Below are 18,630 nucleotides of genomic sequence, written 5' to 3' on the forward strand. Positions count from 1 at the left end.
ATTGTGTTGCGTTCGACTGCTATTTCTTGTAAACACAAAGGCGAATCGTGCATAAGCGAATTCGGTTCATGTTATATAAGATATCGTTCCCCTATTTATAAATCGTGTATGATCAAATTCGTGTAATGTAAACACATGTTATACAAGAACTGACTGTACTGTCGATGAATTATTTATAAATATTAATGAGAGCAGTGTACTTACTGCTGTCATCAGACCAAACATCAGGCCAACCTATGGTCTGATGATAGGCAGTGGTAAGTTGCCTGAAATGTTGCCTTAAATATATAGTGATTTGGGCTATAAGCTTAATAAACAATATTATTATCTCACGTGATAAAAGAGTGGTTATTGTAGGAATTAATTATGTTCATGGAAAACATGATTGGGTTTTCATTTTGGAACACATTTAACTTCCAGTCAAATCATACTAAAAGTATGATTTGACTAAGTTATTTTCAACCTTAATTTTTCATGGATTTTTAAATAATATAAATGAACTTTCATTATTATTATTATAATCAATAAATTGCTTTTGAAATTTAGTCTGCAACAAAATAATGCTATCAGTACAAGTTATAGAAAAATTGAATTTAGAAAATGTTTTTCCACAAATTTTCAAAGCACTGGAGATGGGATTTTTTTATTTTTTATTTAACAGTTTTTTTAAACATTTCTAATTTCACTTAAATTATTTTACATCCTTGAATTTCACTTAAATTAAGTTCATCCTTGCCTCTTTTGAGATTTTATTTGAGATGTTGTGTCACGAGGGGCATTCAATAAATTATCTATGTAAGGTACTTCCCATAGTTATATTTCAATGGCTCATGATTTATCATGTTCCTACATATCTCAACTTGAATCATACTAATTTTGATCCCACTATGTTTTTATGTTGTGCTAGTGTAACAGAAAGAAGAAAGACACCTGTATCAAATTATGGATTTGTTGAAATTGGAGCATCGTTAAGGCATCAAGATTCTCACCAAAGAAGAAAATGGGTCAAAGGCCATTCATGAAGGATGGTGGCTGTGTATGGCAACAGTGCACCTTCAAAGTACCAGATGAAATTCTGGTCAAAACAATTCAAGTGGGGTAGAGAGTCCATCGAAGATGATTCATGTCCAGGAAGGCCTGTGACAGCGCCCACTCCAGAAATGTGGTAAAGCTGTGGAAACCCTTGTGCTGAATGGCAGACTTTTAAAGGTGTCCCATATTTCTAGAGAATATGACATATCTGAGGGAACAGTTATAACCATCCTTTATGAACATTTGGGAATGACAAAGGCTAGTGCAAGGTAGGTCGTTGGATTTCTGACCCCTGTACAGAAGCAATTCAGAGTATGGTGTTGTGAGGAGAATTTAGAGCTTTATGGAAGGGATCCTGAAACTTTCATCTCCAGAATTGTTACGGATGTTGAAACATGGGTTCATCACTGGGATCCCGAGACCAAGCAAGAATCAATGCAATGGAAGCACAAGGGTTCTCCTGCACCCAAAACATTTTGGACACAACTTTCAGCTGGGAAGATTATGGCCACCATTTTTTGGAATGCTGAGGGAATTTTCTACATTCACTCCTTGGAACACAAGCAGGGAGGCACTGGGGAGTCATATGCATCCCTACTGTACAACCTAAGGGATGTCATAAAGGAAAAACGCTGTGGAAAACTTTCCAGAGGTGCTGCTTCTTCAGGAAAATGCACAGGTCACATGTTATTGGTGCTGCTTTGAGAAACTGTGACTTCACAGAACTTATCCACCCACCTTTCAGCCTGGATGTGGCCCCCAGTGACTATTTCCTGTTTTGAAACCTCAAGAAAAACATACATAGATGTCGCTTTGCCAATGATAATGAATTGAAGTCTGCTGTTTCCTGTGTTCTTTGATGAACAGGAAGGATTTTATTTGTCTGGTATTTCCTTATTGCCAACTAAATAGAACAAGTGTATTGAAGTTCAGGAGAGTTACATTGAAAAATAAAAAAATATTTTTGCCTCTTTTCTCATTTCCATTTGGTAGGAAGATAATTTTTTGAATGCCCCTCGTATGTCTGTTAAGAATGTGAGATCCCATAACTACAGGTTCAGAAAGTTCAGACACTGGTTTCATCTTTTCAGTCATAAACATATCAATTTCATTGTGCAGATAAAAAAAAAAAAAAATGTTTCAAATCTTTGATGTGATTCAGCCACAATACTTCACTATGGTACAGTAAATCACCAAATTCAACTTCATTTGTCTCCAGAAAACTTTTAAACTGATGTTGATTGAGTCCTCCTTTTTTAATAAAATTCACTGCGGAAATAACAGCAGACATGACACACTTATAGTCAAGGGTTTTCCACATAACTGCTAGTGAATAATGCAGTGTAACTGCAACTGTTTTTGGCTAGCTCTGTTTTGTGTCACTTTTTTGATGTGTCCTGTTAAATCCAGGTTAGAGCCTACCATATTTTTCACACCATCTGTGGTATTACACGTAAGGGATTCCCCAGTCCAACTTTGGTTATTTCAAATACCTTCAAAAATATATTTTCACCAGTAGTAGTATTCTTCAAACTCTTGAATGCTGTCAATTCTTCAGTTAATTCAAAATTCTGGTGAATCCACAGATAAAAATAAGCAATTGAGAGGTATGACTGACACCTTTGCTTTCATTAATTTCCAAAGAAAAGTGCATAAAATTACCTGCTTTTTTTGTTTCAGATGAAAACTCCTGTCTGCTCCTAAGTCCTCAATTCATCTAGTTATTGTGCTTGAAAGTAGACAAATTTTGGTCAAAGTTTTCATTTTATCTGGTAACTCTTCGGCCAATGATAAAACACTTTTTTTAACGAACTCACCATTGGTGTATGGTTTGCCTTTGTTAGTGATTTTAGTTACTCAGAAACTGGTGCTTACTGGCAACATTTTGAGATGAGAAATTTTTTTAAATAATGTACCAGACCCTTGTTGAATCCTTGTAATTTTTCTTGGGTGCTTCCCCTTAAAAGGTGTTGCATTTCTCACTTTATTTTGTAGGTGTTGCATTTCTCACTTAATTTGTCTATTCAAATTATATTCTTTGAAAGCAGAGACAGTTTCCTTGCATATTAATAAGACACATTTGTCTTTACACTATATGAAAAAATAATTGATTGTCTACTGATCATTAAAAGCACAGCATTCACTGTCGACTTTTTGCTTCTTTGACATCTTGTAAAAGAAAAGGATTAAATTTTATTTACTATAAAAAGTTATTGGAACATAGAAGAACAGATAGTATTATCTGTTCTTCTATGTTAAAAATAAAAATGTTGATAATAAAGATAAAAAAGATTATAATGTTAAAGATAAAAATGTTGCTGTTTCTAATGTAAAAAGTGTAACTTTATAATTTCTTAAAGATCTCAATAAAATTATCCTGAGGGCTACATGAAAACCCCTAGTAGGCTGTGGTTTGGGGACCCCTGCATTAGAAGATGAGAGTACTGTCCATGTGAATGATACTTTCATCTTCTAACATGTGAAGAATTAGTCCCCTTTTCTCTGGGATACCCAACGAAGACATATTACAGCTCATCTAGACTGTCAAGTGTGAACTAATTTTGCAAAAACAAGTCATTTGATACCTTAATTTTACCAATGGATTGCAGGCGAGTGTGGATTTTGTTAATGGGTTACACATGACCACCAGTTGCTGGGGTCCATACACTAAAGTCACATGCCATTCACAATGATGGCAAAAAAATGTTTCTCCAAACTTACAGTATTTTGCTTCTAAATTCCACTTTGTAGTGGAATTTAGCTTCAGTTACATCATGAGGTATGTGTGTCATCACATTTACACAAACATCATTTGCTTATGCTGTGATCCCCTAATTTCTTTGACAAGTCTGTATTAGAAAAGTGCAGCAGAACTTATACACACCCTGGGAAGTTCATTGTATCAGGATTGTATTATACTGGATAGCCTTTTAAACTGTATCCATCTAACATTTCAGATATTGAGTATGTTCCTTTGGTCATAAGATGAGTTTTTTTTTTTTTTTATAAGATCAGTTAAATGAAAAACATTCATTCTTTGTCACAGAAAACATGTTTGCACAAAGTATAATTGTCCTATGTTTTTTGAGAATTTCTTTCTAAGTTTGCATAAATATACAGTAGTGTTTAAGTATACTGTTTCTGTTGTTGTTGTATGCATATATGATTGTGGCACATGTTCTTCAATAAATCCTCCTTTTGCTGCTGTGTAATGATGTTTAATTTTGATCTTAGCTTATTTTGAATTGTTTTTAGTTTAGGAATTGAGTTATTAAAAGAAATACAGCTTAATTTCTCAATATTTAAGGCCTTGAAGGAAGCAGATGTGGGAATCTCACTTTCAGAAGCAGAGGCATCTGTAGCAGCACCATTTACATCTAATATTCCAAATATTGAGTGTGTTCCTTTGGTCATAAGGTGAGCTTTTGAGAATAAATTTTTATAAGTTTGAATAAATATACAATAGATCTTTGATTATCCACCTTTTATGGAATGGAAGGAAATTAGTAATTATTTTCAGCTGACACATGGTCATAGATAATAATTGTTAAGCTATCAGCTAATCAAAAGAGTCACAGGAAAGTTTTTCATAGCATTGAAAGACATCAGTAGTTAAAATTTTTCCAATTGATTACTTGTTTAAAGTCTGTTCACAATTTAACGCACAATTCAATTCTTTTAACTTTTTGATCCCACCCACAGTTATTACATTATGAAATAGTCCAATTGAAGTCACATCATATTTATTTCCTTTATGAAGAAAACTAATGTAGCATCTCCCACCTGTAACACATAATAATATACAGTGTCCACATGGAAACTTTATAATTTAGAATCACTGTGAAAAGGGAATGAGAACACATTTTAATAGAGTTTATTCTACTGAGGAGAGCATATTAGTACCTTACATTTGTCAGTGTTACTCTCTGGCTAAAACAAATTTTAACATATCTATCCTGCAACTATCCTTTTTCAATATAAATTTATGTCCCATTATTATATATGTTAGCATTTAGTTTACTCAATCGATTTAAAGCCTTAAGCATGTCAGTCAGCTCTTCTCACCAGTGTTTAGTTTCTGTAGGCTGCAATTTGCAGAAGTGAAGTGTTTTATGATAAAAGCACCCTTTTGTATCCCTGACTAATTTTGTTGCTCTTTTAACTGAACTTTTGTTGCCTGGTTTGTGCAGAACTTCAGATGTGGGATAATAACCTCGTCCCTACTTGCAAAATTCCTGTATATAATGGAAAAATCCCATGAGTTGCCCTAGCAGACCATTCATCAGAGAACTTTATGTCTGATGCACCATTACCCTCAGATCTTTTTTTGTTATTCACCACCTTGAGTGCTACAACCCAATTGATATATTATTCTGGGATTACTGCTACTCGCAGGCAGTACCTTGCATTTCTCAATGTTAAACCTGAACTGCCACTTCTTAGCCCATCTGCTTTAACAAAAATAGTAAGCCCAAGCGATAAACATTTTATCCTACAATTTATGTTTACTCATCACCATTGGTGCACTTTGATATGAGCCTCTTGTATCTATCGCAGCGTTTTTCAAACTGTTTTGACTGCGACCCACTATAGGAACCGCATTTTGTATTGTGACCCAGTACGTGTGTGATAAATTAAAGAGACAAACTTTTTGTGAATTATTATGCTCATTTATTCATTATTGACGGATAGTACTTATTTAATTGCATATATCCATTTTTATGAAGAAATATCAATTTATTAACATTAAGAAAAAGTAAAAAAAAATGAAACATTTTAACAAGAAATTGTAAAATTAAAAATTCACTGCACAGTAAACAATATACATTTGAATACAAGTTTTTTTTTTTTTTTTTATGTGAACCCCAAACACGAGAGGTATTAGAACCTATAGTACTTAGTACCATGCTTGGGTTTGAGGTTGAGAAGATGAAAGAAGATATTTGTTGACATTGGACTTGAACTTCTGTAGATTGTAATTTTCAGGAAATACGTATGAAGGAAGGTTGTTCCAGAAAATGGCAGTTGAATGAATAAATGAGGAAGATGAAAACTTGGTTCTGTGGGTTTGAAGTTGGACGGTAAATGGATGTTGGCTGGTGGCGGCACGTGTTCGGACTGTTTTGAAAGAGAGAGCAGGAATTATAGACGCCAATTCAGAAGAACAGTGCCCGTGACAATATCTGTAGAAGAGACATGCAGCAGAAACTACGCCTATGAGAAAGCTAGTGGAGAGACTCTGTTAGAGATGAATCATTAATTAACCTAACTGCCCTCTTCTGAATGGAATCAAGAAGCCTGAGAGAGGTTTTGGGGGCACCACCCCAGATGTGGGAACAATATTCCATGGCAGGGCGGATTTGCGATTTATACATAGTGAGCAGCTGTTTGGAAGAAAAGTAACGCCGAGAGCGAAAGAGAAAACCAAGTTTTTTAGATGCAGAGGAAGCAATATTTGTAATGTGCTTGTACCAAGAGAGATTAGAAGTCAGGATAATCCCCAAAAGAGATATATCATTTTGACTAGAAATTGGAGTGTCACTAAAGATAACCATAGGAGCAGAAGAATCGTTTTTGCGAGATATAAGACAAGACTGAGTTTTAGAAGGGTTGAAATCAACTAAGTTGTCTTTGCCCCACTCGAGAATTACCTGAAGATCGGCATTTAAGGAATTGGTAGCAGATTGAGCAGGACAAGGTTTCTCAAAATGGAAAGTGGAATGCAATGTGCTATCATTGGCAAAACTATGGATAGGATTTCCAGTCAATGGAAGAAGGTCATTAATACAGTAATACCCCGACTTACGCTACCCCGACTTACGCGAACTCGGAGTTACGCGGTTCTTGATTTTTTTCGTTTGGCAACGCTGCCGCCCACTATCTTCAAGGTCGTTTTTCATATGTTATCGATATACGGTGCGACGGCGGAGAATGAGAGCGAAAGATGAACAAAATTCAACTTTGCTGCTTTTATGTTTTTTATATCAGTGAAGGGGAAATACATTTCACCATAATAACGTAAAAAGCAACACAATTCCAGCTATCGGTATAATCGCAAATGCAATTAGATCGAGTTTACTACCAGTTTATAACAGATTTCACTAGCAGAAACGCAACTGGATTTTTATTGTTTTATGGTAGTAACCCCTAGAAATGTGAGGTGTTAATAGTGTATCTCTGCCTTTATGGTGTTGTTTATTCAGTTGCTACATGCGCGAAGCTTTGTTTATGCGTATCAAGCGTGCCTCCTCGTTTTGTAATTGTGCTTTATTCCCTAAAAATGAGTAAAATACTTAATTAAAAGGTGTGAAAAGGAAGCGTCCTGGTGAAGACACTGCAGATTCAGAGAGAAAAAGAAAAGCAATTATCGATAAACAGAGGCGGACTGGGTCAAAAATTCTTACCCGGGAAAATTTATAGTGGCGTCATACTATGGTTTATGGCCAAAATCACACTGGCCCACCGGGGTTTCCCCGGTAAGGCTTATGGCCAGTCCACCTCTGTCGATAGAGAAAAAATATGAAATTGTGAAACGCTTTGAGCGAAATGAAAGACCATGTGATATTGCACGTGCTACAGGCCTAAATGAAGCAACGGCGAAAAGCACATGACAATTGCAAACTTGACAGGTTGAAAATTGAAAAGGGCTCAATTGTAAAGGGCTTAAAAATTTTAGAAAACAGACTCCAACGAAGAACACGTTATAGCTACAAAGCAAGGAATAAAAAAATTATTAGCTTGCTACGAAGAAATTCTGCGTGAAAAAAAGAACGCGCTGTGTCGTCAGACGAATTTGTTAGATTTTATGAAGCCATCGACATCGAAATAACTTTTTTACGTAAGTCATTTGTTTTTTTAATACATATTTTGTATTAATATGTATAAAGAACTGCAATTTTATTAATATTTTTCTTCTAAACTAGTGTTTTTGTTAGTCCTTGGTCCCAATTAAGCAAAATTTATATGTATTTATATGCAAAGTTGTACCCCGACTTACGCGAATTCGACTTACGCGATTTTCGTCGGACCCACCTATCGCGTAACTTCGGGGTATTACTGTATACAAGAGGAAAAGAGTGGGGGAAAGAACTGAACCTTGGGGGACAGCAGCATTAGTGGAGAAGTTAGAAGACAGAGAGCCATCTACCATCACCCTCAGTGAGCGATCAGAGAGAAAACTTGATAACCAATTACTAAAAACAGTTGCCAAACCATAAGATGGAAGCTTGTTTAGAAGACCTTTATGCCAAACACGATCAAAAGCCTTTGAGATGTCAAGAGCAACTACTTTTGTTTCACCAAACCTTTCCATTGATTTAGTCCATAAATGGGTAACATAAGCCAGAATATCACCAGTGAATCAACACGGACGGAATCCATACTGGCGATCGTTGATCAGATGGAAGGTTTCTAGGTACTTTAAGAGTTGGCGGTTAATTGATTTCTCCATTACTTTAGAAAGAGTAGAATTAATTGCAATAGGACGATAATTGGATGGGAGGGATTTGTCACCCTTTTTAGGAACTGGCTGGATATGAGCAAATTTCCAAGCAGAAGGAAAAACACCTTTGGAATAAGAAAGTGAAAAAAGACGGCAAAGAATAGGAGTAAGTTCAGGAGCACAGGTTTTGAAAACAAGTGGAGAACTACCATCAGGACCTGGAGCTTTCTTAGCATCAAGATTCATCAAAATCTTTCTGATATCCTTTTGACGGAAGATCACAGGAGGCATTGAATGGAGTGTGTTGGGAATGATGGGAGGTGTTTTACCAAGATCATTAATACATGAGCTGGAAAAAAAATGGGATGCTAGCAGATCAGCTTTATCCTTGGCTGAAGTGACAACAGAACCATCTGGTTTGGACAGAGGTGGGAGCAGAGATGAGCAAAAGTTGCAGCCAATAGCTTTGGCAAGAGACCAGAATGCTCGGCTACCATTAGGGCAAGAAGCAAGTTTTCTAATTTTAGCCTGTTCAAACTCTAGTTTGGACTGATTAATAACTGCTTTACGATTGTTGCGAGCTTTGGTGTAGGCAGAAAATGACACTGAAGAATTAGAAACAAGCCAATTACGATATGCAACATTCTTCTCTTGGACAGCCGTAGCACATTTATTGGAAAACCAAGGTTTAGATAAAGGACAAGATTTTAAAGTGGAGTGTGGGATAAAGGATTCCATTCCTGCAAGAATAATTTCACTCACACGATCTGAGCAAACACTGACATCAGAAGTTTTGAAACAGTAATCCGACCAAGGAAAAGAAGAAAAGAAGTCTCACAGGTCATCCCATTTTGCATTCTTGTAATGCCAAACAACATGAGGTTGGGAATAGCCATGAGATAAAGGTTCCATTGGAGAAGAGACAATCACCAAGTTGTGATCGGAAGTGCCTAAAGGAGCTCTCACTTCGACTGTGTACTTAGAAGGGTTGTTTGTGAGAAAAAGATCAAGCGTATTGGCTGTATGATTAGGATTGTCCGGTATTGGCTGTATGATTAGGATTGTCCGGTATTCTTGTAGGTAAATGATCTGTGCTAGGTCATTAGTAATTGCAAAAGCTTCAGCATCTCGACCTGCTGGGTCGGTGTGAGCAGAAAATGGAAGCCAACTGGAGTTGTGAACATTAAAATCACCAAGGAAAATTACCTCACTGTTAGGAAAGTTGGACTGGAGAAAGTCAAGTTGCAAAGAGAGGAAGTCAAAGAGCTCCAAGTGATTAGTGGAGTTGGGAGAATGGTAGAGACAACAGATGAATTTGACACAGTGAAGTAGAGAGATTTTAAGCCAGAGAAGATCAAAGAGAGGAGATTCCAAATTGCCAAGTCTCTGACAGGGAATATCAGAACGCACATATGCATAAGTACCGCCTTTGAGGCGAAAGGAATCATACAGCGAATAATTTTGGCATCTGAGATGAGCAGTAGTTGAATCAACCGATAACTGAGATTCTGTCAGAAAAAGTACATCGGTTTTGGCAGACTGCAAGTGGAAATGGATTAGGAAGTGCTTGGGTGGTTTAGATCTTTTCGCAGATAAGCTTGCTCTATTAGTTTGACAATTCATGGTGTATTCAATGGTAAGTAAAAGTGGGTGGGACATGCTGTATGAAGTAATGAAATATTTTGATATTGCGTACACGTGGCAAGAATATACCCAGATCCTTGACATAATGTGGCCTCGACAATGCTCCCCGCATACACACTGCTCGGACTCCCTCCAGTCACTATCTGGCAGAGTAGAGGTAGCAAGATTATACACTAGCTGATCCAGAAGCCTCCTAGAGAGTTACCAATAGGTTCAGTCAATAGTCTAACTAGCGGCCAGCCTGCGAACAACGTTTTAGAGCTGTACCCTCAAAATGTAAGGAATGTTGGATCTCTCCACGACGTTCATCATAACCTCAAAAGTCATCAATCATACTGCATGATGGAAGAGATAGGGAAGGGTTGACCGGAACTTAGCTCTAGAGACTAAACATGGGTTCCACCACTTCAAGCCTCCAATAAGCAAAGTAGTGGTATTTCACCGGTTGATGAGAGTCATCTACCACCTAGTACTGCCTGGTAACATAGAGGGTCGGTGTTCCTCCATGTGGTGTGGGTGCCACACCTCGACTCCTGCTTACGTTGGTTCACATCTGGGTGGTCACCCACCATGTACTTGTGCATGGAGGTTATACCCAGGATTACTAACAGTCCCACCATCGTGAAGGTGCAAGCAGAGGATTTGGCTGTCACAAACCGTCCGGACTTCGCCGAAATTGGATCCACTTGACTTGAGTGTCACCCGAATATCAGTTCCATCAGCGTTTTAGACTCCCAGGTAGCAAGTACAGCTTGTCTGGCATATCTGAGAGAATGTCTGTGATAACCTCAAGGACCTTTAATGAGATGGATGTGCTTGATTGTTCAAAAGTAGTTGATTCCACTTGGGAATACAAGAAGACAATGCTACATGCATATCTGGTGCAGTTTTTTTTTTTTTTTTAATTGAATTAGTGTTGTAAATCCTAGTTCACACAAATAAGTAGTCGTTAAAGGTAACAGAATCAAAATAGCTTTTTTACTTATTAGTGGAAATTCTCCGCTAACTTAAGCGGAGAATTTCCACTATTTTTAGTGGAAATTCTCCGCTTAATCCAAAATGATGACAAACTTAATTTCTTCAGGGTAAATGAACTACTAAGAAGCAGAAATTCAGTCTCTTCTTCAGATATCAAGTTCAACTTGATTATTGACTCAGGACTTTAAATGGATTTTTTATCCAAAGGCTTTTCTTTACTGTTTCACATTTCTCCCCTGGAAAATAATTATTAAAACTCTGAGATAGAGAAGTGAGATGTGACATTATCTCGAGTTTTAATCTGCTTAAAATATCTTCATTGACAATGTTCTCCTCAGTGTGTTATATCAATGTTGGAAACATATAATAGGTAGGTCGATGACTTTGAAGTCTTGTTTGCCATAACCTTAACATCTTCTGGAACCTTTCAATATGTTGAAATATATTACCATTCTTTCCTTGAAGTTTTAAGTTTAACTCTTTAAGAATACCAAAAATATCGGTTAAGTAAGTGAATTTGGTATCATCCTTAAAAACGTTGTGCCAAGTGATTGTTTCTTTCCACTAAAAAGATATGAATCTCATTTCTGAGTTCATACACTTGCTAAGTACCCTACCTCTTGACAACTAACGAACTTCTCTGTGATACAGTAAGTGGCTATGTTAGGCTCCAATCTCTGAATAGAATATTTTAAATATTCTACTATTTAATGAGCTTCCTTTGATGAAATTCGCAATTTTAACTACTTTTTTTCAATACATCCTTAAGTTTCATTGAAATTCTTTTTAATACCAAAGCTTGTCGATGTATAAATTGAACATCTGTAGACTGTAAATTTCAGGAAATACGTATGAAGGAAGGTTGTTCCAGAAAACGGCAGTTGAATGAATAAATGAGGAAGATGAAAAGTTGGTTCTGTGAGTTTGAAGTTGGACAGTAAATGGATGTTGGCTGGTGGCTGCACATGTTCGGACTGTTTTGAAGAAGAGAGCGGGAATTATAGAAGCCAATTCAGAAGAACAATACCCATGGAAATATCTGTAGAAAAGGCAGCCAGCAGAAACAGTACGTCTATGAGACAGCGAGTGGAGAGACTCTGTTAGAGATGAATCATTAATTGACCTAACTGCCCTCTTCTGAATGGAATCAAAAAGCCTGAGAGAGATTTTGGGGGCACCACCCCAGATGTGGGAACAGTATTCCATGGTAGGCGGATTTGTGATTTATACAGAGTGAGCAGCTGTTTGGAAGAAAAGTAATGCCGAGAGCGAAAGAGAAAACCAAGTTTTTTAGATGCACAGGAAGCAATATTTGTAATGTGCTTGTGCTGAGAGATTAGAAGTCAGGGTAATCCCCAAAAGAGATATATCATTTTGCCTTGAAATCGGAGTGTCACCAATGATAAGCGTAGGAGCTGAAGAATCCTTTTTGCGAGATATAAGACAAGACTGAGTTTTAGAAGGATTGCAATCAACTAAATTGTCTTTGCCCCACTGGAGAATTACCTGAAGATCGTCATTTGAGGAATTGGTAGCAGATTTTCGAGAAGTTGAAGCTGATTGAGCAGGGCAAGGTTTATCAAAATGGAAAGTGGAATGCAATGTGCTATCATCGGCAAAACTATGGATAGGATTTCTAGTCAATGGAAGAAGATCATTAATATACAAGAGGAAAAGAGTGGGAGGAAAGAACTGAACCTTAGGGGACACCGGCATTAGTAGAGAAGTTAGAAGACAGAGAGCCATCTACCATCACCCTCAGTGAGCGATCACAGAGAAAACTGGATAACCAATTACAAAAAACAGTTGGCAGACCATAAGATGGAAGTTTGTTTAGAAGACCTTTATGCCAAACACGATTGAAAGCCTTTGAGATGTCAAGAGCAACTACTTGTGATTCACCGAACCTTTCCATTGAATTAGTCCATAAATTTGTAACATTAGCCAGAATATCACCAGTGGATTGACACTGACGGAATCCATACTGGCGATCGTTGATCAGACGGAAGGTTTCTAGGTAGTTTAAGAGTTGGCGGTTAATTGATTTCTCCATTACTTTAGAAACAGTAGAAGTAATTGCAATGGGACGATAATTGGATGGGAGGGATATGTCACCCTTTTTAGGAACTGACAATGCTTCCCGCATGAGCAAATTTCCAAGCAGAAGGAAAAACACCTTTGGAATAAGAAAGAGAAAAAAGGCGGCAAAGAATAGGAGTAAGTTCAGGAGCACAGGTTTTGAGAATAAGTGGAGAAATACCATCTGGACCTAGAGCTTTCTTAGCATCAAGATTCGTCAAAATCCTTCTGACATTCTTTTGACAGAAGGCCACAGGAGGCATTGAATGGAGCGTGTTGGGAATTGTTGGAGGTGTTTTGCCAAGATTATTAATACGTGAGTTGGAAGAAAAATGAGATGCTAGCAGGTCAGCTTTATCCTTGGCTGAAGTGACAACAGAACCATCTGGTTTGGACAGAGGTGGGAGGAGAGATGGGCAAGAGACCAGAATATTCTGCTACCATTAGGACAAGAAGCAAGTTTTCTACTCTTAGCGTGTTCAAACTCTAGTTTGGACTGATTAATAACTGTTTTACAATTGTTGCGAGCTTTGGTGTAGGCAGAAAATGAAACTGAAGAATTAGAAACAAGCCAATTACGTAATGCAACATTCTTCTCGTAAAAAGCCTTAGCACATTTATTGGAAAACCAAGGTTTAGATAAAGGACCAAATTTTAAAGTGGAGTGTGGGATAAAGGATTCATTCCTGCAAGAATAATTTCACTGACAAGATCTGAGCAAACGTTGACATCAGAAGTTTTGAAACAGTAATCCGACCAAGGAAAAGAAATCTTGCAGTTCATCCCATTTAGCATTCTTGTAATGCCAAACATCACAAGGTTGGGAACAGCCATGAGATAAAGGCTCCATTGGAGAGGAGACAATCACCAAGTTGTGATCTGAAGTGCCTAAAGGACCTCTCACTTCAACCATGTACTTAGAAGGGTTGTTTGTGAGCAAAAGATCAAACGTGTTGGCTGTATGATTAGGATTGTCCGGTATTCTTGTAGGTAACTGAACAATCTGTGCAAGCTCATTAGTAATTGCAAAAGCGTCAGCATCTCGACCAGCTGGGTCGGTGTGACTAGAAAACGAAAGCCATCTGGAGTTGTGAACATTAAAATCACCAAGGAAAATTACCTCACTGTTAGGAAAGTTGGGCTGGAGAAAGTCAAGTTGCAAAAAGAGGAAGTCAAAGAGTTCCAAGTGATTAGTGGAGGTGGGAGAACGGTAGAGACCATAGATGAATTTGACACAATGAGGTTGAGAGATTTTAAGCCAGAGAACATTGAAGAGAGGAGTTTCCAAATTACCAAGTCTCTGACAGGGGATATCAGAACCGACATATGCACAAGTACCACCTTCAAGGCAAAAGGAATCATACAGTGAATAATTTGGGCATCTGAGATGAGCAGTAGTTGAATCAACCGATAACTGAGATTCTCTCAGAAAGGGTACATGGGGTTTGGCAAACTGCAAGTGGAAATGGACATCGTTGAGATTAGAATTGAGACCACGTATATATGTAAAATGAATTAGGATGTGTTTGGGAGGTTTCGATCTTTACACAGGTAAGCTTGCTCTATTAATTTGACAATTCATGTTGTATTCAATAGTAAGAAAAAGCGGGTGGGACATGCTGTATGAAGTAATGAAATTTTTGGATATGGCAAGAATATACCCAGATCCTTGACATAACGTGGCCTCGATAATGGTCTCCGCATACACTCTACTCGGACTCCCTCCAGTCACTATCTGGCAGAATAGAGGTAGCAAGATTATACTCTAGCTGATCCGGAAGCCTCCTAGAGAGTTAGCAATAGGTTCGGTCTTGTGTATCAAAATTGAGGGGCCCATCAAGCTCCCAGCTGCCCACATCAATGCCAGAGCTTGCACTTGGTCATCGCACAACACAGTGGCAACCCCCAAGGCAGAATGCGCTGGTCCCACAGGAACTAGTAGTTGTTGGTGACTCTATTGTCAAGGAAACGGGGAACATGCTTTGTAAAAAGGATAGGTGGAACAGGACCAGGGTATGTCTTGCCAGGGGCAAAGGTTGATGACGTTGTAGAGCGGATATCATCTTTTAAGGGCACAAAAGGTGATATAGTTGTACATGTTGGCACTAATGATATTAAGAGTAGGAAACCGGCAGAATTACTTAACAAGTACAGGTCACTGTTGAAAAAAGGCAGGGAATTAGGGTTGAATTTGAAAGTGTCTGCAATTCTGCCCAGACACGATAGTGCAAGGCTCAAGGGGTAGAATTTTTTTCAGCCTGGTCTGTACTTGTTGACAGGAGAGACTGCTTCTACAGGGATGGGATACACTTAAATAAAAAGGGTGCAAGAATATTTGCTGATGCTACTGAGGCAGTGTTAGGTGGGTCAGAAAACTGCTAGCTTGGGGGGATACAAGGACTAATAGTTTAACAGTAGCCGCAGGCAGAGGTGAAGGTGACTCTTGCACAACTTCTATTAGAATAAGTAGCGACCTGGAGCGAGGGGTGTTGGGGGTTTCAGGGATGGATGGCAGTCATCGTGAAATAGGTGGGTATATGGGATGTGTTAGGGTAACTAGGAATAGGAGCATTTATACCAGTGCTAGAAGTATAGTAAATAAATTTGATGAATTTCAAGTGTTGGTCAAGACATCAAAGGCAGATATTGTTGCGATATCAGAGACGTGGTGTCACACAGATATAAGGAATGCAGAACTGGAATTTGGGGAGTACAATGTGTACAGAAAGGATAGACAGGATAGGAAGGGAGGAGGTGTTATGCTGTTAATTAAGAAAAGCATAAAATCAAAAGAAGTGCATCCAGTTGATATAGATGAACAGTGCACTGTTGAGTCAGTTTGTTGTGACATAAGCACTGCGAAAGCAAAAATAAGAGTAGGAGTGTGTTATAGGCCTAATGACCCGTATGAGTACAATGTACAATTTTACAGAGAAATAGAGTGGGCCAGTAAATCAGAATGTCTTATAATGGGGTATTTTAACTTCCCAGATATTGATTGGAACTTGTGGGTTGGTCACTCACACACTAGTCAGACTTATGAGGATTTATTGGATGATTGTTTTCTGCAGTATGTTCAAGAGGCAACCAGAGAGAGTAATACTCTTGATCTGGTTATCAGCAGTGGTCGTTCGTGTATTAAGAATTTGCAGACAGAGGAACCACTAGATGGCAGTGATCACAGTGTACTGTACTGATGTGGGATTTACATAAAGATTTAATTACCACCAGGGGTAAAGGAAAGGGTTTTTAAATTCTGTACAGTGGGATCAACTGATGATGTTACCAACAGTAAATTCTAAGTGGGAAGCATTCAAGGAATTAATCATGGATGCTACTAAAAGTTTCATACTTATTAAGAAATATTATTCAAGGTTTAGCCCTAAATGTTTATCAAATAAACTAATGAGACTCGTAACAGAGAATAAAAATGCATGGGATGCATATAAATTATCAAGCGACTCAGAAGCCTATGGCAGATATAAGCTAGTCTGTAATCAGGTCACAAAGGAGGTTAGGCAGGCGAAGGCAGATTACGAGAAATCCTTGGCAAAAGATGCTAAGAAAAACAGCAAAGATTTCTTTACTTATATAAACTCTAAAAGGAAGGGGGTGAATCTGATTGGTCCACTTGACATCGATGGTTCGACTGTTGATGATACTGCTCAGATAGCAAATAAACTGAATGAGTATTTTGCGTCTACATTCACACATGAGGAATTATTAAGGTTTGAAAATGGCAGAAGGTTATCAAATTGTAGCAGGATACTTAATGATTTTGTAATAAGTGAGAGCAAAGTGGAGGAGAAATTGTCGAAGTTAAACATAAGAAAAGCACCTGGGGTCGATGGGATCTATCCAGTTATATTACAGGAGGTGGCAATGCAACTAAGCAAACCCTTAGCCATAATTATGAGAGCATCCTTGGACTCAGGGGAGATTCCCAGAGACTGGAGATGTGCAAATGTATCCCCAATTCACAAAGGGGGATCGAAGGGTGACACGAGTAATTACAGACCAGTTAGTTTAACGATGCATTGCAGAATCATCTATATAAGACTGCAGCAATAATTCAGATGCAGCATGGGTTTGTTAAGGGAAAGTCTTCTCTGACAAATTTGATAGGATGTTATGATGTGGTTACAAAGGAATTGGATGCAAAAAATAATTTTGATATCATATATTTGGATTTCAGGAAAGCTTTTGACACTGTTGTGCATGGAAGACTATTGTACAAATTGGAGCAGAATGGTATTAAGGGTAAGTTGCTACAATGGATAAAAGGATGGTTAAGTGGGAGAAGACAAAGGTGGTAATCAATGGGTGCTGCTCTTCGTGGACTAATGTTATTAGTGGAGTCCCACAGGGTTTGGTGTTGGGTCCACTGTTGTTTTGTATATTTATCAATGATATTGATGAAGGTATATCGGCTTAATGTTGAAGTTTGAGATGATACAAAGGTTGACAGGGTTGTTAAGACAGTAATGGCAGTGTGCTACTGCAACAGGATCTAGATAATTTTAGCAGATGGGTTAAGAAGTGGCAACTGAAGTTTAACCTTGTCAAATGCAAAGTACTGAATATGGGTAGAAGTAACCCGAGAGAAAAGTACCAACTGTGTGGTACTACACTTAAGGTGGTAGAAAATGAAAAAGACCTGGGAGTAATTGTGCAGTCAGATATGAAGTTTTCTGAGCAATGCAGACAGGCTGCCAGGGCAGGTCATGGGGTTTTGTCAATGATATATAGGAATTTTGGAGGAGGTGATTGTCCCTTTGTATAAGGCAATGGTCAGGCCATGCCTTGAGTACTGCATACAGGTCTGGAGGCCTCATATTATGAAGGATGTCGATTTGCTTGAGCGTGTACAGAGAAGGGCAACAAGATTGGGAATGAACGGATCCTCTTACCAAGAGAGGCTTAAGCTCTGCAAACTGTAGTGGCTGGAGACTAGGCACCTGCGCGATGATCTGATTGATGTGTATAAGGCCTTGAATGGGTTGAGCACGCTGAATTCTGATGGGATCCTTCCACTCATTCAGATTACGAACCTAAGGGGGGCATAAATTCAAATTAAGAAAGGACAGATGTAGAATAGATGTGCGGAAATTTGCCTTTATCCAGCGAGTGGTTAATTGCTGGAACAAACTTCCATTTGTCGTTGTGGAAGTTGATAGGTTGAATAAATTTAAGGAGGAACTGGGCAGGCATTTGGAGGGAATGGTGTGATTTTTTTTTTTTTTTTTTTTTTGGCTGATGCTGCATAAGCTCATACACCTGCTTTCTTGCATAAAATGCCACTACTACTACTACTAACTAGCGGCCAGCCTGCGAACACCGTTTTAGAGCTGTACCCTCGAAATATAAGGAATAATGGATCTCGCCGCGATGTTCATCATGACCTCAAAAGTCATCAGTCATACTGCATGATGGAATAGATGGGGAAGGGTTGACTG

General features: G+C 38.2%; 1 protein-coding gene across 1 annotated transcript in view; it reads left to right on the forward strand.

The window, feature by feature from the left end:
* The window catches only part of LOC150079292 (polyamine-transporting ATPase 13A3-like), a 559,638-nt gene that overhangs the window by 438,859 nt on the left and 102,149 nt on the right, over positions 1 to 18,630 (forward strand). Inside the window, exon 23 of the mRNA XM_090383023.1 lies at positions 4,340 to 4,449. Coding sequence (XP_090239149.1) covers positions 4,340 to 4,449 — 110 coding nt within the window. The remainder of the gene's footprint in view (positions 1 to 4,339; positions 4,450 to 18,630) is intronic.

This window comes from Mastigoproctus giganteus, chromosome 10 (assembly GCF_048544385.1).
Source record: "Mastigoproctus giganteus isolate SK-2022 chromosome 10, ASM4854438v1, whole genome shotgun sequence".
Lineage (NCBI taxonomy): Eukaryota > Metazoa > Arthropoda > Arachnida > Uropygi > Thelyphonidae > Mastigoproctus > Mastigoproctus giganteus.